A 27,688-nucleotide genomic window follows, 5' to 3' on the forward strand; every position below is an offset into this window, starting at 1 on the left:
GAATAGGTGACAACATTTAAACCTGTATTAATTGATTTTTGCCACTTTGGGGCAGTGCAACAAGCTGTAAACACAACACTAACAGAACAAATGGTCGTGTTTAGAAGGTAACCCCCAAATTGTCACAACTCTCGCGAGACTAGCTAATCGACGACCTATCCTAACAACCATCTCGCGAGAGTTTGACGCTTGACTTTGCCGACACGACCACGTGTCATCACACTTCAAGTTTAGTTAGCTAACAGTTAGCTACCTATTTACACATCCAGTTGACACTGAGCATTTATTTGGAGTCGTGTTTCTGGCCACCTGATGAATGTAAGTCTAATATTCACTCTCCTTTTAACTCTGTTTTTATCTCCTGAGGGAAATATCTGGCTATTTAGCTGCTAAATGTTCACTAGCTAGTGGCTAATGTTGACCGTTTGCCATGTGGTTGTGTGCAGCTAGCCTAGCATACAGTGGTTTTAACAGAGAAGGTAGATAAGAGCGGTGAGACTGAACCAAAACAGTTAGCTGAAAGAAGCTAAAAAAGCTGTGAGAAACTTCAGTGTTTAATCATTTTCTGTTTTCATTGTTAATATAGACCTTTTCATTGCCATTCTGTTGCTATTGCGCAACAGCTTTGGTCCAAGTTTACTTCCTGTCAGCTACTTCATTAACAAACATTACAACAGGAAATACAAAGGGACCCATTTAGATCATTCAGTCTTGTGAAGGGCTCATTGCATGGGTGGAAAAAAGTACAAAATGCAAGTCTCCCTCAAAAATAATCCAAGGAACACTGTAGAGTTTGAACAAAATTAAAATGCCTTTATTTTACATGGCAATAATTGTTTAAAATGACCAACGCGTTGCGACCAAGATAGGTCTTCATCAGGTTTACAGTGACCCTGATGAAGACCTATGTGGGTAATAGTTTTATTTTAGTTCTATTTTTGAGGGAGACTTGCATTTTGTACTTTTTTCCGCCCTTCACAAGACTGAATGAGCCCAATACACCTGAAGGATCCAAAGAGCACCTGTATGTGATTACCACAGAGACCCAGCAGCGCTTCTACTCCATTGTCTTCAGGCCCATTTAGATGTTTATGTTGTCAAGTTTGAAAAGGTCTATAGAAATGTTGATTAGAGCAGGTTTAATGCAGTCTTGTAGAAGAGGCCATGTGTCACAATCTAGCTATAATACCTTCAATGCATCAGTTCATATTATGCTCGCATGGTGCATATGTTAAAATAAATGTGTGTAACCATATTATCGCAAACCTTAGGTCATTTTTGCCTTCATGTTTACTCAACAGATAAAGACTAAAGAGCCAAAAACACTTCATTTATTGGCCCCTCAAGGCAGGCTAAACACAAGTGTGATTAATAAAATGAGTTATGGCCTCGTTATTTTTAGTGTGTCACAGTCTTTCCAGTGAGCCAGCATGCAGGGCCATAATTACACCTTTACCCCAAAAGGCCTGTTGATTGAAAGAGGCTGGGACACAGTATTGAGCTCTGGGGGTATGATACATGCGCAGTGTAACTGGAGCTGTGGTCGTGCGCGTTGCTATTGGCTCAATTCCGGTGAGTGCAGATCAGATTTTACTGCGCTTGTGTTGTACCTCAAAGAAATGACGCGTTGATGACATCTCCTCTTTTCACCCTCCTTGGTTTACCCTGCAATGACCTGTCAAAATGGCTGCTGCTTCATTAAGTGTGACACCCCCCCCCCCCTCCTCCCTCCCTCTGAATAAGCCACAGACATTTCTGCTCTTTTGCTTAGTAGTTTATTAAGACTTTGCAGCCGGCCACTGCACACACACACACACTTTTAACACACACATGCAGGAGCGAGACACACACAGGTGGGCTCTCTGTCGTTGACGTGAGAGCACAGCTTCGCCCGCTCCTCCCCCCAGTGTAGGGACACTAACTGAGAACACGCAAGGCACATACTCATAAACAATATGGGATCCAAAGTATTTGACAGAGCCATGAGAGCAAAGGTCAGACGGACCTGACAAGTTCCACATAAAAACACTTTAGCAGACACAAACAGTACATGCAAGGCATACTAACAGTAATACATAATGTGCAAATCGACTAGTACAGGTGAAGTGACCAATCCTAAGACTACATTTATTAAGACTATTGGTGATGTTAAAGACTCTTTTAATTATTTAAGACTATTTAAGGAGCTCTGTCTGGGCCTTTTGAAGACTTTCCCCGGTGGAGCCTGAGCTCATACTTCCTCAGCCAAGCGTCCTCTGGAGGGATGAATGGGTGTGTGTCACTCTGTAGGAGCACAAAGACAAGAGAGAGTGAACAATATTGTGTGTGTCAAAGATGATATGCTCAGATAGATGATCCTCCTCTGTTTAATTGCCTATACCTGCTAGCGGTGTGTGCGTCTCTTGTCCGCTCTACTCCTCCTCTCCTCCGCCGGAAGGCTTAGTGACCTGGACGATCTCCACCGAGGTGAAACCCTTAGTGGTGGAGGCTCGGCTCCTCATCCTCATTCGATTCAGACTCATCTCTGCCACTTCGGCACGCTCCTCAGCGTCATCCAGTTCATGGATCGTCTGCTTGTATTTAGACAGGCTGCTGTTGCACTGCTCCTCCTACAGTGACAAAAGCAAGAGGTTTGTCTCAGAATTGAATAAACATGTATGTTTTTTTACATTACAAACAAAATGTCTGCTTTTGAGGACTTAAAAGAAAGTGTCTCATCTTTTGATTGACATATTTTTAATATTTTAGGTTCTTATGGGATCCAAGTAACATGATTAAAAGTGACACAATTTGAAGGAATTGTTCGACATTTTGGGAAATATGCTTATTCACTTTATGGCGTTATATCAATTAGGGCTGCAACTAACGATTATTTTCATTGTTTTATGAGTTGTTCTTATTAGTTGGTCTATAAAGTGTCAGGAAATGGGGAAAAAAAGTGGATCAGTGTTTCCCAAAGCCCAAGATGACGTCCTCAAATGTCTTGTTTTGTCCACAACTCAAAAGATATTTAGTTTACTGTCATAGAGGAGTAAAAAAAAAAAACAGAAAATATTCACATTAAGAAGCTGGAATCCAAGAATTTTGACTTTTTTTCGATTATCAAAATAGTTGGCAATCAATTTAATAGTTGACAACTAATTGATTTATCATTAGTATCAATGTTCTCATCTAACTCTCTGCCAGAAAACCGATAAGCGAATCTTACAAAATGTAAAAAAAAGAATAAAATCTAAGTGTTTACATCTTAGATATGTAGTTATAAACAACTTGATCCTTTAAACATCACAGAAAATCCAAATCATTCCTTAGAAATGGATAAGAATAAGATTTTTAAATCCAGCGTCACTCCTACTCACAGCGTCCTCTATCTGCCGTTTATAAGTCTTGAGCTTGTTCTGGAGTTTCTCCACCAGCTCCTGCATGCGCAGATTGGTCTTGTGGTCCTCCTCCGTCTGGAAGGTCAGCTCTCTGAGTCGACGCTCTCCCTTGCGGAAATTTTTCTCCGTCTCCACGTGGCGCTTCCGCTCCTGGTCCAGCTCATTCTCCACCTCCTTGACCTAAGGGAAGAATCGACACAATAGTGTGTTGTCTGTACGGGTGTCTGACCTGTTCTCATTTTGTCACTTTTGAGGTGATGCTATTGGCCGCTATCAACCCGGCTCCTCACCCTGGTTTCCAGTTTCTGGATGGTTCGTTTTCCGGCCTTCAGAGCCAGCATCTCAGCCTCTTCCACTTTCAGTGTGAGGTCTCTGATGGTCTGCTCCTGGTTCTTCTTGACACTCTCCAGGTGGGAGCTCCGGTTCTGCTCCTGCCGAAGCTCCTCACACAGTTTCATTGCCTGCAGGCAGACATATGCATGAATGCTCAATTCATTTTGAACACAACGCCACATCAACAACTAGAACTATAGCCTCATGGTTGTATGCCTCCGCCAAACAGTCAAGTTACAGTTTACATCCATATCTGTCCAAAATGTCATCAGTGCATAATTTTATCCTGTTAGGTATGTGTGTAAAATTGTCATGATTAGCATGTGAATTCTTAAGTTTCGACCAAAAACGAGTATCGTGAGGTCATTGTGACCTTGACCTTTGACCACCAAAATCATCACTGAGTCCAGGTGGACATTTGTGCCAAATTTGAAGAAATTCTCTCAAAGCATTCCTGAGATATCACAAGAATGGAACGGAATTAAGGTCACGTTGACTTTTGACCACCAAAATCGAATCAGTTTATCCTCGAGTCCAAGTAAATGTTTATGCCAAATTTAATGAAATTCCCTCCAGGTGTTCTTGAGATATCACGTTCACGAGAATGGACCAGAAGTCCGTACGTCCGTACAACGTGAAAACATAATGCCTCCCGCCACAGCTGTCGCCTGCAGGAGGCATAAAACTGTTTGACAAAATGATCATGAAACTTGTCTGTTTCATGTCTATCATGCCTTTATTCTGACTAATGTTGAAACTTTGTGGGCGGTTTGTGTGTATAGTCATGCCGCTTACATCAGACACGGCCTTCTTGGCTTTCTCATCAGCAGAGCGAAACTCTGAGATCAGCTCTTCATTCTCACTGGACAGTCGGGCGAGGTCGGCCTCCAGTTTTCTCTTCAGGATAGTCAGGCTTTGGTACTAGAGCGAGAAAAATGGATGAAATTTGTTGAGATTATACGATGATCCACTAGAGAAAATGACAGCGGCGAGAAGTCAAAAGAAATAATTAAGATTCAAGAAAATGTCCTTACATATGTTTACTTCTCTCTGTGTGTGTGTGTGTCTGTATGGGACTGCACTTACATGCATGTTGATCTCAGTGAACCTCTCCGTGGTGTCCACCAGCTCCTGCTCGATTTGTCTGCGGGACCTCTCGGACGCCTCCAGGCCTCCTTTCAGCTCCGCCACCTCTGCCTGCATCAGGCACAGACGCCGCTCCTGGAGGGTGTACTTCTCCCTCAGCTCCTCGTGCTGACGGGCGTCCTCGTCCATCTGCACCTGCAGATCCTGGATGAGACGCAAGGATTACTGCTGTCGTATTTTTAAAATAACAGGGTGTTTTCTAAGCGGTTCCTTGAAATAAATCTCCTACTTTGATCTGCTGCTGCAGCTTCCTGAGGGTTTTGATCAGCTCAGCATTGTTCCTGTTGGCGTGGTCCAGATGGATCTCCATCTCGTTCAAGTCTCCCTCCATCTTCTTCTTCAACCTCATAGCCTCGGCACGGCCTTTGACCTCTGCCTCCAGGCTGGCCTGCAGCGACTCCACTGTACGCACATGGTTCTTTCTGGTACGTAGTTACAGTAAATAGGATTATGAAACACAGATATGAAATTTCCTTATTCTTGATCATGGTGATCAATCTGTACAATTGTGAATGAAGACTGAATCTCCTATAGTTATGTAACTAATTAATGGTTTACTGAAGGGACTGTATGAAAACTATTGGGGGGGGGGTTATGTTTTTTTTTTAGGACAAGATTCTTTCATTTTTCCATCCCCCAGATTTATATTTTATTTCACCCTTGTGAGAGTTACTGTGAAAAAAAACCCAGTTACAATAAAACATGCATTGTGGATCTTAATAGTTTTTATAGTATTGAATGCTATCTCTCTCTTAAGAGTAATTTTAATAATTTTTATACAGTCCCTAAGGTAACGATGACATTTTTACTTTCTGATTGTCTGGTTGTATAGAAGTCTGAGAAAAATACCCTACTTCTCACTTGATTTATTACCTCAGTAAACATTGTAAACATGAGTTTATGGTCTCAATCACTAGTTTCAAGTCTTCTTCAACACAGCATGATGTTCATTTAGTAAAAAAGCAGGGTATGCTTTAGGGCGTGGCTACCTTGTGATTGACAGTTTGGTACCACGGCGACGTCTGGTCTGGGAGTTTGTTTTTGTCTTACAACTTTAACCCTTTCACAATGTATTTTCAGTTCATGAAAGATAATTGTAACATTTTGGTCGCCTAAAAAATTAGTTCGGTTGTACTTAGCTCCACCCTCTGGTGTCACTTCTGGTTTTAAAAAAAACAAGATGGCAAGGGCCAAAATGACGAACTCAAGGCTTCAAAACGGCAGTCCACAAACCGATGGAGGACGTCACGGTGACTACGTCCACTTCTTATATAGAGTCTGTGGTGTACATTCTTAACCCATGCTTGTTCTTGCGTGTTTGTGTTAGAGTTCCGGTTTTCTAACCTGGTGACTTCAAACTCCTCCTCCTTCTCGTGGATTCTGCGGTCAATGTCGGCTTTGACCTGAGCGAGCTCCAGCTGCACACGGACCAGCTTACCTTCCTCCACCTGGACACACGCACACACACACACACATATTTTGACAACTGGAAAATAGACTGTATTGTGGACAGAGGTAGATGTCCCTCATTTGCTCCTTTGCTCAACTTTCCCCATCAAATCCTCCTGTCAGAACTCACAAATGCCTTGCTTTTTTCTCAGCCAAAAGAGGCTCTTTGTACCTCGAGTGAAGCTTCGGCCTCATCCAGAGCCAGCTGCAGCTCCTCCTTCTCCACCTCCACTTTCTTCTTAGCCTTCTGCAGCTCGTGGACGCTGCGACCTCCTTCCCCAAGCTGGTCAACCAAGTCCTTGATCTCCTCTGTGGTGAGAAAGAGCACATTGTCAAGCAAGAAAACATGCTGTGGATCAGGACAAGACTACATGCTTTCCCCATTGTGGTCTACAGTACCGCAGTATCTGTAGCGGATAGAAGCTACCTGAGAGGGTTTTGTTGTCCTTGAGGACGGTCTCTACGAGAGCCTGGCTTTCCTCGTAGGCCGTCTTCAGCTTGTAGAGCTCCGTCATGCAGTTGCGGCTCTCCTTCTGGCTGTTGTCCAGCTCCAGTTGCAGCTCCTCGTTCTTCTGGGACCACTCGGCCGCCAGCTTGTCGAAAACTCGCTGCTTCTTATCCAGAGTCGCCGCTGCTGCGTTGGACTAATCACACAGACAGAAAAGCAAATGAATGCCCCCTTTTTTATGACCGTTTTTTCTACACACAAGACCTTAGATTTTGATTGTTTCATATCACCAGGAAAGAGTCCCAAGATACAATGACATGGGTGGAGAGGTAATGCTAAAGAATCAGTATTGCATAAGTTATTATTAGTTTTATATCGAGTTAAAGTACATTTGCATTTTAGATTTACTGCAAGCAGAAACCTGAACTCTTGCAGACTGTGTGTCCTTCGTGTTGAGTTACATTAATTTGTGTGCATGCAAGTGTGTGTGTGTGTGTGTGTGTATGTACCCTCTCCAGGTCAATGGTGAGGTCCTCCACCTCTCCCTGCAGCCTCTGCTTGGCCTTCTCCAAGCTGGCAGCTCTGGCCTGGGCCGCCTCCGCTGCCTGCTCAGCCTCCTGGAGACGCACTGCAAGTTTGCGCCTGGAGGAGAGTGGGCGAAGGGAGAAGAGAGAGGGAGAGACAACCGTGGGATTAAATTAAAAAGTATCTAGACAACCACAATGTTTCATTTATACACAAAACTGATTTATGAAACTTTTGGCTCCACTTTGATTGATACAGTGGTAGTTGCTTTGTTTTGTTTTTAGCTCTGTTTAACCTACTTGGTCTCCTCCAGCTCCTCGGTGCGGTGGATGGCATCCGTCTCATACTTGGTCCTCCAGGAGCTGACGTCGCCGTTGAGCTTGGACACGAGGCGCTGCTGCTCCGCGCGGGCTTCCGACTCCTCCTCCAGCTGCTCCTTCAGCAGGGAGAGGTCGTGGCGGGCGTTGGCCAGGCCCACCACCGCTGTGTTACGACTCTGCAGAGGGGGAGAGAGGCCTTTATTGGTAGGTTTTACTGGAGAGGTGAGGTGTTTTAAAGGCAACAAAAAGAGGACACCTAAAGGTCAGAGAAAGATTTGAAACTGAAAGCTCAGTTGTCCGTATCGAAACCAGCTGGGAATGAATGAGGATTCTCCCCTCACACCACAAAAGTACTGCCTACGTGCCCTTGTGCAAGGCCCCTACCGAGTCTGTGGCTGAACTGTGCAGCTCTCAGCTGTGAAAATGTGTAAAAATATTCAACATTCCTTCCAAGTGAAGGTTACGTCTGCCTGTGGTAACTTATACCTTGTTTTCCTCATCCAGCTGTCGCTTGAGGTCGTCGACCTGCGAGGTGAGGGAGGCCTTCAGCCTGGTCAGCTGAGTCAGCTTACTCTGCGCGTCCACCGACTCCCTGCTCAGGTCATTGTTCTCCGCTACACACACACACACACACACACACACAAAGAATAGAATATGAAAAAGTCCAAGAAACAGTGTTTGTGGGCCAACATGTGTGTGCAGTGCTGTCGTGTAATGTTACAAAGTAATAATACTTTGTTACAGTACTTAAGTATTTTTTGGGAGCATCTCTACTTTACTTGCGTTTTTATATTTCTGTCAACTTTCACTCATATTCCACTACATTTCCTAAATAAAATGTATACTTTTAATATCAGAAAGTTACTTTTGATACTTAAGTACAGTAAATATCAGATATGTTTTACTCAAGTAATATTCTAATAGGTGACTTTAACTTCTACTAAAGTCATTTTCTGATTATGTATCTGTACTTTTACTCAAGTGTGGCTTTCAGCACCACTGCTGCAAGGTATCCTCATACAATGGTTCGTATGATATCTTATGAAAAGCTATTCCTCTTTTCTTTTTCTTTTTCTCCTATGATTGTCCAGCAACAAGTGACACACATGTCAATTTCCACTCCAGTCTTTTCAAAATAAACTTCCGTATTCACAGGAGTTAGTTGGTGCGGTTTGTGTTAAAATATCTCCGGAAGTGGCGTAACTTAAGTACAGTTATATTTCGTGACAAATAAATCAAAGTTTCTTTCAGCAACTTCTGGTTTCACACGGGGTACGAACACCGGTCTCCTGGGCAAAAGTCTGGTATTTTTTGACCCAAACATCCACTCCGACCTCTTCCCTACGTGGCATTTGTCACTCTTATACTTCCTGGTTCACAATTACATGGATTACATATGAATTGATTTCACGGGATGTATATACAAATTACATTACATTTTCGTAGGTACAGCTACAAACGGTGTATGAAACCAGCCTGGTGTGTGTGTGTGTGTGTTCTCACCAGTCAGATGGGTTTTGGCAGTGTTGAGCTCAGTCTGACTGCGTTCCATCTCAGCCAGGCGAGCATTGGCCTCTGCCAGGTTGTCCTCCAGTTTACGGGCGTGGGCATCAGAGTTCATCTACACATGTAAACACCAAAATACACTTAGATTCAAAAGCATGAGTGTGTATGAGTTTATATTCATGCATGATGCATTTTTTTTATTGGTGGAGATATTCGCACTAGATTTTACAAGTAACGCCGTACCTTAGCTTTCTGAGTGGCCTCCATATTGACGTTGAGGTCATCGATCTCGGCCTTCATGCTCTGCCGGTCCTTCTCCAGTTTGACTCTCAGCCTGTTCAGGTTCTCCAGCTGCTCGCTCACCTCCGTCATCGAGTCCGAGTGCCTCTTCCTCAACCCTGCCGCCAAGGACTCTGATTGTAGCGCTGACTCCTCCAGCTCCCGCTTCAGCTTCAGCAGGTCCGTCTCCCGCTTCTTGTTCTGCTCAATCTAAAGGGTTGTTGGGGTTTAAAATGACAGAGGTCAAGGTTTCTAACTGAGACAAAATGGCCCAACCTGTGTTTTTCCTACCCTCTGATTGATTGACAGCTGTCGGTCACTCTCACCTGGGCCGAGGTGGCACCTCCCGCCTCCTCCAGCCTATCACTGATGTCCTCCAGATCACGTGACAGCTCTGCCCTCTGCTTCTCCACCTTTCAGGGAGCAGACAGAGCCAACTTTAATCTCTAACTGCCAGAAATAATATCCCACCTGCCGGCGTATTTATACTTGTCAACATGTGAATACATAATTGTTAATTCAGCAGTTATATATCAGGTTTAATCTGAACCTTGGCTCTCATGGCTCGCTCAGCTTCCAGCTCTTCCTCCAGCTCCTCAATGCGGCCCTGGAAAAAAAATCACAAAAATGTGCAAGAGAACAAACTACATTAAACTTGCATCTTTAAAACCAGATCATTTATCATCCATCTTTACTTCTTCAACTCCTCATTTTCACCCTCTCCCCTGCTTCCTAACCTTATATTTCGCACTGCCCTCTCTTTTTTTCATTTCCTGTCACACATTTCCTCCCCATCTCACATTTCTCTCACATCTCATCCTTTCTCACTCTACTGACCTTATGCAACACTCGTCACCTCACATTTACCACTGCTAAAAATCAAGCCGCAACCTCTGGTGCTGAGAAATTAGGCCAACGCGGAAGTGCTAAAAACAGTTCTTCGACTGGCCACTTGAGGTTGGCTCCAAAAAACGAGTCAATCCCCTTAGACCCCCATGTTGTTTGTTGCTGGTATTAACATGCGTCCTCAGTGATTGGATCACAAGTACAAGGACAGCTTTGAGTACAGGTGTGAACGCACTCAAGACGCATTGAGGACGCATTGAGATCAGATCTTTCAGACCACATTTAGAGGTGGTTTGGGCCACATATGACCACATTCTTTTAACAGTGTGTACGTGAAGGTATCCTGGGCCACATTAAGGACCGCCTACTCAACTGACGTCCCGCTGGGATCCGCGGGTCTCTGCGCTCCTCATGTGAATAGACAGACAGACGCGAGCGCTCGTCTGCCTCGAGGCATGGAAACAGCTTCTGTATTATTACTGTCGGTAGAACTTTATTCTATTAAAATATATCTTATCTATAGGCTACATAATCTACAGACTCAGACTAGGCATGCAAAGTGCATTATTATCATATTGTCGGAGTGTGTTGGTGTTTTTGTTCTGCTGCTTTGCACAGAGCTGATAACCGGCCGGCCGCCTGCCCGCTCTCATCCCCGGCTCTCTGAAGCTCTGTACCCTGCTGTTGCCTGGCAAAGGCAGCGATACCGGCGGAGCGCACGGAAGTTCCCCGGACTTTTTATTTTGATGTTAATAAAATGTACCCAAAATCACCAATTCCTGTAATATTACGTCACAACGTCTGCTGTATTTTCATGTGTTTACTACGTGTTTATTTGTATACAGAGTGAGGAAGTTAGATCGGATCACAAGAGGCTACTCAAGACACATGTGGAGACTCATTTTAATACCAGGTGTTGAACAGACCTACTTAAAGCTGTCCACTTGTGATCGGATCACTCAGGACGCATGGTAATGCCAGGTCTGAACGGGGCCTAAGTGACAGGTCGCTAGCTGTCTGCTCTGCTGCATCACCGGAGCTGCCTCAGCTCCACCGACGATCCACCTCTTTGCCCATTTTTGGATTAGTCTTAAGTCGGGCTGCGTTGTCACTGCCAAGATGGCGGAACCGCCCACTTAGAGCTTCACAACAGCTCTTCAGAAACCTATGGGTGACGTCACAGAGACTATCTATGCTCAAAACTAATCATCGAGGGCGTGATGCTGTCAGCCACCTGCGGCTTGCAACTGTGCGGAGACAGCTCTTGTGTCTCTTTTAGTGTCTAGTTTTAGTAGTGTATCCTGTTGTGTTTTAATTGACCCTTTAAATAACAGATTTTGCACATGCAAACCAAAGACAAATGTCTGCCTTTTGCACACAAAAAGTAGACAATAAAGTATTTTCTATTCTATTCTGTTCATCATGTCGGGCTGCTCATAAGATCTGCCAACACTGCAGTGAATTCATGGGAGCCAACACTTTGAACTTCTACATTGTCAGTGATGTAATCGATACTACTCACAAACATAGAGTTATGTCTGCTGTTTGTTTATAGCTCCAAAAAAAAAATTGTCTCTACAAAATGTCATGGCAATCTACCAATCTAACAGTTGTTGAGATATTTCTGTCTGTACCAAAGTGGTGGACAGACCGACCGACTGACCAACATGTCTTCTCTAGAGCTATGTCACTAAACTCACAGAAATAATTACAAATTTTGCTCAGTATTTGCAAGAAAAACATCTACAATGACTGCTCAAGTCCATGCTTCTCCTTATTTATGATCTTAATAGCTAAATAGCTCCTCCCAGCTGGTTGACTTAATTGATAAACGAGTTAAACCACAGAAGAAGGAACGACTGAAATGAGCCCACAGACCTGGTGCTCTTTGAGCTTGCGGCCGAGCATCGAGTTGAGAGCCTGTTCGTCCTCCATCTTCGAGTTCATGTTGTTCATCTCAAAGTCTCTCCTGAATGAACACACAGCGAAGCAGACACACGGCAGGGGAATCAGAAACCGGCGGGATTATCAGCGTGTAAAAGCGAGTGAGGGACACACACAGATGTATTACTACTGTAGTGATAAGCCTTTGTGCTAACACTTTATGAAGGTCATGTCCATAATGCAATAGAAGCACATTCATAAGACATTTATAATCTTATAATCTAATTTTATAATTTACAGTCATGCTTGACAATTTATAACAAGGTTTTATAAAGTATTATAAGTGGTGGACATGATGTATTATAAGTTCAGCGTTCATAATGCTTTATACCTCCATGCCAATGTGACAACAGTGTTAGAAAGAAGAATCTGAGTCCTGGGTGACACCAGCTGTGGGTGGGCATAGGTTGGCCTGGGCCAATCAGAAGGCTTCCTTTTTTGCTGGATCATCCAGTGAATAGCAGTCAGTGAAGCTGTTTCAATTATCTGACTACGACCAATACAAAAAAAACAATTCTTGTTTCTTGTTTAGGTCATCTGAGAAGTCAGATTTTTTGAGTGGCAGTGCATTTCGCAAATGCCAGATTGCGAGCAGCCCCTCCTCTTTCACTCAGTGTACAGCCGGTGTTTCACTTTAACAAGTGACCGTGTTAACTGGTGTCTATGGTTATTGGAAATTTACTTCAATTTTAAATATAAACTCCTCTGTGTTTATTAGGGATGCAAAACTGAACCGTTCAATGACGTACAAACTGAAGCGTGGGCTTGTTGAACCGTTGCACCACTATTAAATACAGGTCTACTAATTATTTCCAGAGACGTAGAAGAGGCAATTATCTGAACAAAGGCCTACTTGACCATTAAGTAGCCTGCCTTATGTCGTATAAAACCAGTGTTATGGCTTCATATAATATAGAAATATCATTAATTACATCAATCAATCTATCTATTTCTGTTATGTGGAGTTCAAACACATTGGAAATGGTTGTTTTTCTTCTCCCTAATGTGCAAAACAAACCAAACCGAAACCGCAACACAAACCGCACCGTGGGCTTGTCGAACCGTTATTATCTAAGCCAACAATTTACAGAAGTTACTACAAGCACACGGACGCATTCGGCTGAAAGTCACCAGAAACCGAAACACCCCGGTGCATTGCACAGAGGAACAGAAGCCGACTTTCCCCCAGCTGCTTTGAAGATAAAAAATCATGCCGTAACAAATCTGTTTGCTAAAGTTAGTCACAAAAAGACGTCACGAGGAGCAGGAGGTAGATAATCCCGCTCAAGTTCAGCCATCATTCTCAACCAAGACCTATTCCTACGCCAGTTTCTCCTCAACAAATAAGAACAACAGGTATGTGGCCCCCCGTCACCCTACCCATAACAAGCTGTAGGTGTGTGTGTTTGTGGTTTATGTCGTGCCGTGCCAGGCAATGTTAAAGTGTAATTTTTACCGTTACTGGTCCTGTTGGTGCCGGCGTACCTCTATCCATACACTTGATTAATGATGCTGTTGCGTCTGTCAGCTGTGCGTGTGTGAATATCCTGTCGAGCAAAGCTATGCAATGCTGATAATGTTCCCCTTGTTGGTGCCTGTAACATTACCTCTGATGATGATGGCTTGTATGATTGATATGCATTCAGGCAAGTTTAGTTGTCATGGCCTATTTTGGCCTATATCGTAGCCTATGATCGGTCTTAGACGAGCTAGGCCCACCTGATTTTCTCTGTGCCCATCCACACTGTGTCTTCGGCCTACGCTACTGGGTTACACAGCACATTATAACTACCATAACTTCACCCAGTTATAAATACACATAGAGAAGCGCTCTAACATATCATAACACATTATAAATTCTAAGTTTCTGAAATGGAATAATGTCTTATAAACAACAATAACTCGCTACAGCATGACTTTTTGAGTTTTAAAGATGCAGTGTGTGGGATTCGGCGGCATCTAGCGGTGAAGTTGCAGATTGCAACCAACTGAAACTTCTCCATTGTGCCAAGCGTGTAGGAGAACTACGGTGGCCGACGCAAAAACGTGAAAACGCGAATGTCCCTAGCTAGAGTCAGTGTTCGTTCTGGGCTACTGTAGAAACATGGCGGACTCCGTGAAGAGGACCCGCTTCACTATGTAGATATAAACGACTCATTCTAAGCTAACAAAAACACAACAATTCTTATTTTCAGGTGATTATACACTAAAGAAAACACACTGTTCCTTTAAGTAAAGTGACAGCGCTGTATAACGTAATTAGCTATTGTATGAGAGGCCTACTATAACACAATTATGAGGACTTATGAGCAGTATTTGCTGGCTGCAAGTAAAGTGTAAGACAAAAGTAAATCCTAATACATTATGTCCACCACCTATAATACTTTATAAACCTTGTTATACGTTGTCATGCATGATTATACACATTTATAAATAGTTTTATAAAGCCTTGTAAATGCATTATAATGTCTTATGAATGTGCTTATAATGCATTAAATAGATGACCATCATATAAAGTGTAACCAAATTGGTTTGTCAGGATACCTCTAAAGCTTTAATGATCTTGTCAGCTGTGTGTGTGTGTGTGTGTGTGTGTGTGTGTGTGTGTGTGTGTGTGTGTGTGTGTGTGTGTGTGTGTATAGGCTGTCTCTCACTTCCTGATGACCTCCTCCAGGTCGATCTTAGCGTTCTCCATGTCGTTCAGATTCTCTATGGTCATCTTCAGGTCTCCTTCTGCCTTCCTCCTCGCTTTCTCCACCTCCGCCCTGATCCTCTTCTCCTGCTCCCAGCTGTCCTCCAGCTACACACACACACACACACACACACACACACATCCATACATGATTAAGGCACTAATTCTGAGTATATTCAAAGAGTTTCAATAAGTCACGAAAACGAACTGGAGTCTCGTACCTCATTCACTTGGGAGTTGAGCTTGCTGTTGGTCTTGGTCAGATGGTTAACTTTGTCTTCTTCTGTTTGGAGATCCTCCAGAGTTTTCTGATTAAATTATAACAATGTATGTCTTGGTCACTATTAAACTCATAAGCATAATAAGGATGTTTGAAATATTAGTTTATGTGCAGGCATGTTGCCATGCGTGTGTTTGTCCACCTGTTGCAGTTCCTCCAGAGCTCTCTTCTCCTTCTGCAGCCTGGCGATATGGTCGTCTCGCTGACCCAGGTCACCTGTCAGAGTTCGCACCTTGAAGTCCAGACTCTAAACATGACAGAGTCAAGTGGTCAAGTCTAAAACTTGCATTTAATTTGCTGCCTTTGTGTCTCCACATCCAGACAATATTCAATGAAATAAGCTATATCTCCACAGCTGCTGTGCTTAATTCCCTCTACCTGTTTCTCCTTCTCAGTCTTGGCCAGCGTGGACTCCAGAGACTCCAGGTCTCCCTTCAGCTCAGTCAGTTCCCCCTCCAGCTGCCTCCTCTGGCCGTGGAGGGAGGCTGCGTTGCCCTCTTCTTCCTCCAGGCGCTCACCTAGATCCTAAATCCACAGTTATGTTATACGCAGGACAGTTTTTCAGCCGTTTCCCAGACAGACTTATAACACTCCAAAATGTCTTATTAAGACCATCTGGCATGCTTTAAACATTAATGTAATGTAATATTGTCAGCTGTCACTCATAATATTAAACTGTTATTCTTCTAGACTGTCTTGTAATTACTGTACAATGTCAATTCAGTAGAAATCATGGCTGTTGCTGTATTGTACACTGTCACACTGCTAAATATTAAACATGTGATGAATACTCATATAATATGGTATGGTTCATCTCTAACATATTACCTGCACCGACTCCTCCAGCTGGACCTTTTGGCGCATCAGCTGGGTGCAGCGCTCCTCAGCATCGCCCAGCGTGTCCTGCTCCTGTAGCGAGACAACAAGGGGATAAAGTATGTATACGTGTGTTTATGTTGTGTCTTTGTGTGTTTATGACTATACAGGTGCAATAACAGAGGAAAGATACATCACTGGCTCTGGCTAGAGAATAGTTCATCTGAACAGGTGAACCCAAATGTCAACAATGTTTGCATTTTAAGGACTTAAAACTGCAGTTGGTAACTTTGAGCAAATATGATAACAACTTTTTATAAAACTGTCACTAAAGTTTGATCCGGCCCGGGGGCAGTGCTTGGTTTTGGCTTGACTGTTTTCAACATTTCAGTGCTGCCTATGTTGACCGTTTTATTCCCTGCACATAAAGATTACTGATATACAACAAGAATTTTAATCACAAGGCTCTTTAAGGGTTATACTAAGCTATTTGACATGTGTTTGAAAATCATCTGAAAGTAATATAAATATGCACAAGCATCAGTTGAGTAAACTACTGTGTGTACTGATGTGCTCTTACTGCAGCCAACGACTGGGCGAGGTCGTTCTTCTCCTGCGACAGAGTGACCGTCTTCCCCTCCAGATCTTTGATCTTGACCTCCAGCTCTTTGACCTTCTCCACTGCCACCCTCAGCTCCTCTTCCTTTTCCTTGAAGATGTCCTCCTGACGGGCGACCATCAGCAGCGGCTTCACCTGGTGGGGGCAAGACAGGAAATAGGATGGTGAAGGTAATAATTATGATTTATCATTTGTCAAGAGGCGAAAAAATTCAGCCTTTTACCTTAGTGTAGAGTTTCCACCAGCCCCAGAAGCGTAACTGAAGGAACTTCCTCACGTTACGCTGGATGGCCATCAGTGCAATTCTACATCACACACACACACATGAATGCAGAAACACTTTTAGTGCTCACAAACCTGCACTGAAGACTCCTTATATGTACATATAATCTCCCACAATATACTCCATCTCTCTCTGACCCAGCTGTCTTAAACACACTGACCGTCTGTCCACCATCTTCTTAAACTCGACCCTCATTAGAGTTCCTCTAAGTTGAGCTTGCATCATGGTTATGATCTTTGCCAGCCGCTCGTCACGCATGTCCTCCATCTTTGCCAGGACGCCAGCGCGGAAAAACACCTGGAGAGGAAAACGCAGACAGGTGAAAGACGGAAAAAACAGCTGATTAGACTATTATCAGGTCATTAAATGTGTATTATCAGTGGTTATAAGCCTCATAGATGTGGGTCAGCAGGGCCCTGTTACACCCAATATTAGATTTTATCATCGATTCACATGGTCGATCACCGGAAGAAGGAATAAAAGAAGATGACAGCAACCTCTAGCAACCATAGTAATTATGACAGGAGCAAAGGCAGAAGTCAGGTGCTGTAGTGTAGACAGCGTTATACGCTGTAGTATAAACAGACAAACTCCATATGGGGTGAAGATGGGGGGGACGATGGACAGGACACAAAACCCAGGAGATCGGGTTTCGCATCCCGTGTGAAACCAAAAACGTGTTGCTGTCTTTGTGTTCACAACATTTAGTTTCACTTTCACTTTTCAAATATAGTTATTTTAAGCCGAAACACGATCTTTTTCTCTAAACTGAACCAGGTGGTTTTGTTGCCTAAACCTAAACAAGCTGTTTTGTTTGTGTTCAAAACATAAGGTTTCATTCAGTTTTACAATGTGTTAGAACGTGTTGCTTTTAAGTTTCGCTTTCACTTTTATAACGTCGTACAGTAGGCGTAGCAGGTCCCTACTGACCCACATCCATGGTGCTTATTGCGACCGATAACGCTGATAACAAGTCGAATCGGGTGTAAAAACAGGAGGGGTGAGAAAAAAAGGAAAACTTAGGGAAAAAAATGTATGCGCCTTATGCTCCCATTAGTTAACACACACAGTGCATAGATTACAAACAATGAGCAACAGAAGAGCCTGTGTACAAAGGTGATTCACATGTATTTGTTCAGTAAGATGTATCATTTAAATATGTTGTGTTTTAGATATTGATTATAACAGCGGTGTACCTTGGTGTGGCCGATGCGGTACTCCATATTATCCAGGCCAACTGAACTCAGGAGGAGCTCTGAGGCCTTCTTGTTGTCAACGAATCCCTTAGGAATGACGTTGGGGTTGAGGATGTAGTACCTGAGAGACATTAGAAAAGAAGAAATGTGGCAGAAGTTCAATTAACATGGAGATAAATACTGGATTAACGGAGATGAATACAGAGAGAATGGGAGTCAGACCTTTGTTTGAATTCTGGGTACTGTAGTCTGTTAGGGAATCCTTTCCTGCAGATGCGGATGCCCTCCAGCACGCCGTTACAGGCCAACTGGTGCAGGATCAGATGGTTATCTGTCACACCTTTACAACATGAAGGAGAGAACCAGGAATTTACAGTGGACAGTGAATATTTCTACGCAAACAGAATACATTTGTAAACATAGTGAACACATTTCAGAGATTGAGACGGACTGTGTGCTTGACACTGTGACTAAAATACACACAGTGGCTTCAAGATTCTGAAAATAGATTAGCTAACACTCTTCACCCACTCACCTGACTTCTTGAACTCATTGGGCACGATGCAGCGGACAAAGTGGGGAGCAGTGCTTCGCAGGGTGCTCATCAGCTTGTTCAGTTGTTCCTGTTGTACACAAATAGTTAAGGGACACCTGTGAGATTGTGAGCATGTTGTGAGAGTGGCAGTATTCTTATATGAGTCCATACATGTGTGTGTGTGTAAGCGTCCCTGTGCGTCTAGTCTTAGTTACCCTGTAGAAGTAGGAGACGGTTTGAAAGGACGACCCTTTCTTCTGCTTCTTGGTTCCTCCAGCGGACTCGTCCTCTTTGAAGAGCGCAGCCAGCAGATGCATGGAGGACTTCAGGAAGAGTCCCACCACCGTCTCATTCAGAGGGTCTTTGTTCTTCTCCAGCCAGCCGGCGATGTTGTAGCCCACCTGTGAGAGGCCCGAACAGCGTTACTGGACGTATGTACACACAATTACACGTACGACTTTTACATTCAGAGATATCAATGACTTTGTTCACAGAGGTGGATGCACTTGAGCACTGTACTCAACAGTATTATTAACAATACACTGCTGAATAGCTAAGGCTATGCACGCATATGTTTGTAACTACAGTATCTTTTTAACTATGATTTATCTCACACTATGGAGGTCATTTGTGGATTGTCTGGCCACTAAAACACCATGTCAAATGCTACAACAGTCCAGTACTCACAGTGCCGGCATAGTGCACCAGTTCAAAGTGAGCCTCGGGTCCTTTCTTCCCCCCTTTCGGCTTGAGGAAGTTGCCGGACTTGCCCAGGTGGTTTTCATACAGAGCTGCTTTGATGGTCGCGTCTGTCGCCTTTGGAAACACACACTGCTCCTCCAGGATGGAGAAAATCCCCATAGGCTAGAGAGGGAGGTGGAAACAGAAAATATACTGTGTACTCAATACTATACGTCCATGTTTGTGCTCTTTATGCTGACCGAGTGTGTCTCACTCTCTCCAGCAGGTCGATGCAGGCCTGCAGGTCCAGGCCGAAGTCGATGAAGACCCAGTCGATGCCCTCCTTCTTGTACTCTTCCTGCTCCAGCACGAACATGTGGTGGTTGAAGAACTGCTGCAGCTTCTCGTTGGTGAAGTTGATGCAAAGCTGCTCAAAGCTGTTGAGCTGGAGACGAACAGACAGAGTTGGATCACGGGGAGGCAAGCGAGAGCACGAGATGAGGTTAACCCGACAAATAATGTAGCAGACAAAATATGATCACATCTCACCTCAAAGATCTCAAACCCAGCGATGTCCAGCACTCCTATGAAGTACTGCCGCTGCATCTTGGTGTCCAGGGTCTTATTGATGCGGGTCACCATCCACTTGAACATGCGGTCATAGATGGCTTTTGCCAGAGCGCCGATGGAGTACACGCACTGGTCCTGGTTCTGACCTGACATTTCAAGTTCAAATATTGTAACTGTTTACCCTCATTGAATAGCCTTTGTTTACAATCATCTAAATAATGTCTTTGCAATACCTTTGGTCACAAACTCGTTGCCAACCTTGACCCTGGGGCGCGTTATGCCCTTCTGCAGCTCCCCAGAGTTGATGGCCATGAGGTGGGCGACTTTGTCAGCCACTTTAGGGAGGGAAGGAGAGAGAGGACAAAGAATTAATTCGATTAATTCAATTATTTCAACAATGTCTTGAAAAAATAGGTTAGAACATAAACACATGAGATAGGGACTGATGAAAGGAGAAATAGAGAGAAAAAGCCAGAGAGAGAAGTGGACTTTTTATACCCTCAGTGGAATCCACATCAGCTTGTTCCTCTCTGGATTTCTGTTTGAACTTCATGTTGCCGAAGTGCATTATGCCTCCAGTCAACTTGTACACGCTCATCTTCTCCTCTGGAGTGAAGCCCAGGACATCAAAGGCTTCCTGTGGACACACAGGCATACAGAGAGACAGAGAGAGAGGAGAGCATCAGTGCTGCACAACAGTTACACAAAGAGAGGCAACAGCACCATCAACAGGCTAACTTATATCATTTCTCATTGCTCATGCAAAGATGTACAGTAAGTCAGATGTGATTTAAAATCAAAGCACGGCACGAATAACTCCGCTCACACAGAAAAAACTATGAACTCACATCAGTGAGCTGCAGTTCCTCCCCATCATCCATGTTATCCACCACAGTGACTCCCTGACACAACCACACATACTGCTTGGGGTCTGGCTTCAGCAGCAGAGCCTCTGGAAGACATAATATCAAACATAACAAGACCATAATCATCCAACCTTTTTGTGAGACACTTCCACAGACTCAAGTCCCCCTTCATCGACACCACATTGATTTGAAACTGGATGCTATTTAACTCTATTGATTATTATATTACAATACTTTTTCACACTATTCAACCGTCAATATTTAGGTGAGTTTGGTGAAGTTTGCATTCATACTAGTTCATAATACTATCCATACTACTAGTGATAGAAGCTACATGTTCCTACTATTTTAAGCCAAATATTGCAACCGTTGCTAACTATTTCAACTGTTTATCCATTACTTTTAGCTATAGTGATTTCAACCATTTTTTACATACTTTTGGCTTACATTTAAACCATTTACCATTAGTTTTAGGTAACTAACTATTTCAACTGTTTATCCATGACGTTTAGCTAACTAGTTATTTCAGTTGTTTATCTGTAAAACATACAGTACGTATATTTGTAAATTGTCCTTTGCCAATTTTCTTCCTCTGTCAAAATGCAGAAGTGAGAGACTATTTTTGGTGTTACATAAAAAAAGGAAACTGCAATTTTTTCATGACATAGCATTCACAAAGCTGATTGTAAAACAGTAAGTAAGTATGTCTCCAGCAGTGAAAAGAATCCGTAGTTTATAATTTCTGCTTACATTCACTTTTTATTCCATGTCTGATGGCATTGCAGCTTTAATTTTCTCACCTATGAGTTCTGGCTTCCTTCCAGACAGGAGTTGGTAGAAGATGTGGTATCCCCTCTCAGCAGCCTGCTGGGAAATCACTCTTGATTTCTCTAGCAGATCTGAAGCGCACACACACATACACAGACGAAGAAAAAACAACACAGACGCAACAAGACAAATAGTTTTTAAGGATGCTAATTGCATTCCTTTCACAGCGAACGTTTTTGTTTTTTTGTTTCGTTTTTATTACAGGATGATATCTTTATTTCATGAAGCATGTAAAAACCAAGACTTGGTATTTAACCGAGGTAATAAATGAACAAATCAATGAATTCCACTCACAGCTCTCGATGTCGGCACCAGCCAGCTTAGCTGTTGGCCCAAAGTGGATGCGGATGAACTTTCCCTAAAAGAACACATAAATATTATTCTCACAGATTTGCTGATTGAACCGTTGTCATCACATGGACATTAATTATTTCATTTGATGATGTTAAAAAATGATCTGATGATAATTTTTGTTTGTGTGTCCCTACAAAGCGTGAGGAGTTGTTGTTCCTGATGGTCTTGGCGTTGCCAAATGCCTCCAGCACTGGGTTAGCCTGAATGATCTGGTCCTCCAGAGAGCCCTGAGAGGAGAGAAGAGAAGAGGAGAGGAGATTGAGTGAGTTTTTTATAGAAGAAAAGCAACAAATTATGTGTATGCATACACAAACACACTTGCCTTGGTGTCAGGGGCTTTGCTCCCAGAAGCTCCAACATTGGCGAAGTACTGGATGACCTTCTTGGTGTTTTCAGTCTTGCCGGCACCAGATTCTCCACTGGAGGAGATAAACAAATAAGGAGTTAATAATAGTGAGACGTGCAGGCTACACCTGATATATTTCACGTGCACACAAAAATAACATGTCCTTACGTGATCAGCATAGACTGGTTCCATTGCTCTGCAGTGATGGGACATGAAGAGGACAGGAGAGAGTGTGAGAGAGACGAGAATAATTACTGCTGATTTCCCTCTGAGCAGATCAGAGGACTGCTGATGTTCTCTGTCAGCAGTAGCAACGGCACAGACAGCTGCCAGCTCTCCCCTGACGCCATATAATGGCGTCAAATATTTTTCTGCTCCCTGAACAAATCATCACACGCCACACTGATTACACAGCAACTGCCCCACTCCCTGTTTCCACATAAAGAACAGTGTAATGACTTTCAAGCAATTCGTCTCGAGGGGGGGGTTTCTCCCAAATCACCACATACCACTTGCATCACTTCTCCTCTTCGCCAACGTAACCTCCCTCCTCTTACCCATCAATGACCTATGACTGATTAAAATGTCTACACCCCCCCCCCCCCCCCCCCGCCCCCCTCACACACATACACACACCCTGCCATCGCCCTCTCCTCACCCATCAGCATGTCGTGGTAGGCGTTGTCGGAGATGGAGAAGAGGTGAGGAGGAACTTCGTTGCGTTTCTTCCCCTTGTATACCTGGGCCACTTTAGTGCCGTAGATGGGCAGCCATTTGTACGGGTTGATCGTCACACAGAAGAGGCCTGAGTAGGTCTAGAAGTGGAAAGGAACACATATAGTGGTTTGAAGGATGCAGCAGAATAAAATGATCAACAAACTCAGTAATGTGAGAACAAATCTGGTTCATAGGCACCTTTACGTGGCTTTCCCCTTGTGTATCTTACCTTAACCTATGCATTAAAAGAGACAATTCTGGTGCTAATAAGGGAAAAGTCCACAATTTGATATCTCAATATGAAAACATATTAAAGTGTAGTTGAGGAGTTATTCTTTTTTTTAAAAGTGTTGTAATTTACCTTTTTGTTATATCCACTTTCCACATTAAGCCTGCCTAGTTGTGTACTTCTACTGGTGATGCCCTTCTGCCCTGTAAAGGGATATTCCACTGATTTTGTATTTAACTTCCATAGAGTTTGGGGACTTGTTAGAGACAGATTTTTCAAAAAGCAAGGTCAAAATCAAAGCAGCGGAGGCCGAGATGTTCTGACTTTTAGTCCCTAGTATTGGTAAAGCTCCTAAAACATTGCAGATCCTACATTTCCCATAATGCAACCGAAAAGCCTGTGGCTTTTAAACAAAGGTTAAGTGTGTCATATGTTATCTTGAGACAGTCCCTTGTAGAGTAGAGATAGATTGCTGAGGCGGAGTTTGATTCTGGGCCAAATATGAAAGAGTTTTGGCCAAGTCCCATGATGAGAAGAAAACTCTTGTGTCCACCACAACTTGTTGTGACCTTCCCTCTTTTTAGCATCTATGTCTTTCGTATCCAGGATGTAACCTCGATCTGAACTAGATTCCTCAGAACTGAAGCGGCTGTTGCTCAAGTTCCTCAAAGGGAGCTTTTATAGATACCGACTGACGCTAATGACAGACATAGAATCAGCGTTAGGAGAGTTACTGTAATGCCCAAAACTCTCTGTATGAAGTCCATATTTTTCAGCTTTCTAAAAAACACGCTTTCTCAAGCAATATTATCCACGTCCCCATTTTGTAACTCCGACTCCTCTTATAAAATTTGTAGTCTCCGAGCCCAAGCTGAGATATCCCTGATGACATCATCGGGGTTATTAAAGCTCCTCCAGTGCCACAGAAGATCTAATAAAACTATTTTCACAAGCTGAGTACTGCACCCCGTGATGAACAACGTGATATTTACGTGTAAAATGGATGCTGAAATTGCTCCATTCCGCTTTTGGTTGAGTTAGTGCCATAGCACCATAGTAACAAAGCTCTTTGGGGCACAAAACAAAGTTTTTCTACCGTCTTCTTGACTAGGTTTTTGTGGTGCTGTGACAGGCTTACATAGATCCTCATGCTGACGTAGCGGCTGCGCAGGTTTTCCAAGACGCTGGCCTCGTTGAGGAAAGTGAGGTTGGCCATGTCGCTGGCTTGGTAGAACTTAGGAGGGTTCATCTGCTGAACATCATCCGCCCTCACAATCACAGTCTGATCAGAAAAGACAATCAATCATTTCATCATCGTGATTGTTCCGATCACATCAGTTCACTTTAACTTCATAAATCTACATCTTTAAGACAGAATAACCTATTTGTTAGACTTACACTGTTCTTGGAGGTCTTGACGGTGACTTTGTCCCCATCTTCAGACTGGATCTCCCCAGAAATGAAAGCATCCTTCTCATCTTTGATCCAGCAGGAGCGCTTGATGTCGTACGGTTTATTCATCGCATCCAGGCGCTCCTTTTCTAAGGGACCCAGGAACGGCATGGGGTCCACATCGTCCCCGCACTCCCCTTTATATGGCATGGCTGCTGCTGCTGCACACCAACCAACTGACTCACCTACTCACTCACGTAGAGGCTGAGCAATGGAGAGAAAACAGAATGTGCTGAGAGTTAAAAAATTGGCCATCAGTTAAACAGGATCCAATATTTGACTCAGATACTCACAAGTGCAGGAGGTGGAGGTACGCTCAGGAGGAATATGGGTGTGTGAGCTGAGGCCACGCTGCTTTATATCAGGCCTTATCCTTCCCGATATGGTCACAACTCTAAAACCAGCCATCACCCAGAGGTCTCATCTCTCCGATCTGCCTGGCAGCGCGGGATCTGGGAATTCTTCAATCTGCCTCTTGTCCATTTAGGGTTTCCCTGGAAAGCCATCACTCAGGCTGAACCCATCTCCTTTCCCCACCCCGTCTCTCGACCCATCTTCTCCACCCTCCCACACCTCGATTTTCATCCAACCGTGCCTCTGCTCTTAACTGCCAATTGCTTTCTCTCTGTGCGCCCGGTGGGCATCGGGATGAGTAAGGCATCTTAAATTAAAACCATTAACAAGCAGAGACAGAGTGGGCCATTTTTCTCATATTTTTCATTTTTATAGTTCATTCTGTTGCTCTGCATGCTGCCCAACTTCAAACCACTGACTCAAAAACATTCAAATATGATGCACCTTTACGGTAACCAACTCTTATCTGCATATGGCAGGTTAAGTGTGTCATATGTTATCTTGAGACAGTCCCTTGTAGAGTAGAGACAGATTGCTGAGGCGGAGTTTGATTCTGGGCCAAATATGAAAGAGTATTTGGCCAAGTCACATGATGAGAAGAAAACTCTTGTGTCCACCACAACTTGTTGTGACCTTCCCTCTTTTTAGCATCTCTGTCTTTCGTATCCAGGATGTAACCTCAATCTGAACTAGATTCCTCAGAACTGAAGCGGCTGTTGCTCAAGTTCCTCAAAGGGAGCTTTTATAGATACCGACTGACGCTAATGACAGACATAGAATCAGCGTTAGGAGAGTTACTGTAATGCCCAAAACTCTCTATAAGAAGTCCATATTTTTCAGCTTTCTAAAAAACACGCTTTCTCAAGCAAAATGATTGTAGTTTTAAATGATATAAAGACTCAAAAGCAAAAATAGTCTAACATGTGTATAAGCTTTCACTGTCCTTCTTTATGTTCTTCCCTTTTTCTTATAGCTTGAATCATTTTACGAGAACAAACTCACATTTGGCCACCCAATGGGATTTCCCAACTGTTCTGCGCAATGGATGACCTCATCTTCATTAACTGTGTGTGTGTGTCCCCAGAGGTATCACTAAGTTTGTCTCTATGATTGGAATTATTTAAGTAGTTGTGAACACACTCTTGGTCTCAGGGGTTCCAACGGCACTTTGAATAAATCATACACACTGTGTACACACACACACACACACGCATAATCACATAATCATACTAACAGCTGTACATGACCGATATGAAGGGATAAATTAATTTGTGTGTGTGTGTGTATGTGAATATCTGTTTCTGCACCTGTGGAGCGTTGACACATACATGATACATACAACCACAAGTGGGAGTTAGACAGATGTGCGTCTGTAGATAAAAAGTGGGATGAAGAGACTGAAACAAAAAACGCTTCTATGAAAAGGAAGACTTGAAAGATCTCAAAATCATTATTCCCACCTGTGCCCCTCGCATTTATTAGCGCGTGTGTGTGTGTGAGCCCTAGCCTCTGGAAGTGCGTGGTCTCCCGCGATCCCCCGTCTCACTGCTTATGTGGATTTACTGTGTCCTGTAAACAAGCTGGTGAGAGGGTCCATTGTTCCAGCGGCTAATACTGCAGCCGTGCAGCTAACCCCAGAGCTGCCAAAGAGCCAAATCCCTCCAGCCATTATCCCTTCCCACCCAGCTCCCCTTCAACCTTTAACTGACCGTATACCGTACTTTGCAATCCTGACAAACATTTTGGAAAGCATATAATTTTAGATAAAGTAATGCATTTACTTGAACTTTGATTTGATGTCACATCTGTATTCTTGGGTGATATATACAGTTCGGGGCAAAAATCATGCCGTTTTTTGCATACAGTATAAATTAGTTATTTTCAACTACTGTATTCTAAAAATGGTGTATTTGAATATTTTTCAAATAAACAGTCTTGGAAATACATAAAATGGGTATCACTGGAAAGCTGAGACTCTTGTGGATCCAATGAACCCCAAATGTATTAATGTGTGATGATGTTAGTCCCCATAGTAGCCATTTCATTGTAGTGAGACCATTTTTTTAAATCTGACCTCACTGTATAAATGACCTGTGGTGACCTCTAGGATAATCACACCCTCATGAATCTTTACAGCCACAAACTAGAGACCTAGAGCATTCAGAGGATGGATGGCTTTCCTAGCTACATTGACAAAAAGGGGGTTTCTGAGCAGTTTCCAGAACACAAGTGCTCGCCATCCAATTGCTGAAAAATGCAATTCTTGCAGAAATCTCCAAATGTCAAAAGTTTTTGATACCAAATCACAGCATGGCTTTTTCTGTGGTGTTCCTCAAGGTCTTGGTGTCTTGGGATTAATTATCATTTTTATCAATTCTTGAGTGGTAAAAAAAAAGGTTAAATTTAGCACCAGATCTCTGTAACAAATGGTATCAACCCCAAAATTGCTGCAACAACGAGATACATGAGACATAATAGAGCATGGGGATGACCATCATATACTTCTATCATAATGTTTTTAGCCCTTATTTTATTTGAATTAATCAATTAATTTTAGTTTATGACCAGAACAACTTAACACAGTGCTGAGCTGCATCTCAAGTTAATCTTCAGGTTCCCAGCTTTCAGATGATGTACACCACTTCTATGAGACATCTACTGTTGACTTTTTATCTACCCCTGAACAGACTGGTA

At 43.2% G+C, this 27,688-nt stretch overlaps 1 protein-coding gene across 1 annotated transcript; it reads right to left on the bottom strand.

Moving 5' to 3' along the window:
• Positions 1 to 679: 679 nt before the first annotated feature.
• Positions 680 to 26,770, bottom strand: LOC141781572 (myosin-16-like). The gene is made up of 45 exons (XM_074657385.1): positions 24,934 to 26,770; positions 24,587 to 24,844; positions 24,327 to 24,470; positions 22,901 to 23,057; positions 22,411 to 22,438; positions 22,219 to 22,315; positions 22,031 to 22,123; positions 21,837 to 21,900; positions 21,515 to 21,613; positions 20,697 to 20,800; positions 20,347 to 20,485; positions 20,082 to 20,183; positions 19,828 to 19,994; positions 19,553 to 19,723; positions 19,285 to 19,461; positions 18,813 to 18,998; positions 18,598 to 18,685; positions 18,285 to 18,402; positions 18,063 to 18,183; positions 17,027 to 17,163; positions 16,807 to 16,888; positions 16,545 to 16,718; positions 15,977 to 16,057; positions 15,527 to 15,673; positions 15,291 to 15,395; positions 15,090 to 15,176; positions 14,831 to 14,976; positions 12,111 to 12,201; positions 9,937 to 9,993; positions 9,713 to 9,799; positions 9,351 to 9,596; positions 9,105 to 9,222; positions 8,088 to 8,215; positions 7,581 to 7,777; positions 7,266 to 7,398; positions 6,736 to 6,952; positions 6,481 to 6,617; positions 6,204 to 6,307; positions 5,089 to 5,281; positions 4,800 to 5,003; positions 4,509 to 4,634; positions 3,671 to 3,841; positions 3,360 to 3,560; positions 2,381 to 2,609; positions 680 to 2,283 (listed from the first exon to the last, which is right to left on the bottom strand). The coding sequence occupies exons 2-44, from the start codon at positions 24,788 to 24,790 to the stop codon at positions 2,412 to 2,414; spliced, it is 5,826 nt and encodes a 1,941-aa protein (XP_074513486.1). The 5' UTR covers positions 24,791 to 24,844; positions 24,934 to 26,770; the 3' UTR covers positions 680 to 2,283; positions 2,381 to 2,411.
• Positions 26,771 to 27,688: the final 918 nt, after the last annotated feature.

Source organism: Sebastes fasciatus, chromosome 13, assembly GCF_043250625.1.
Source record: "Sebastes fasciatus isolate fSebFas1 chromosome 13, fSebFas1.pri, whole genome shotgun sequence".
Taxonomy (NCBI): Eukaryota; Metazoa; Chordata; class Actinopteri; order Perciformes; family Sebastidae; genus Sebastes; species Sebastes fasciatus.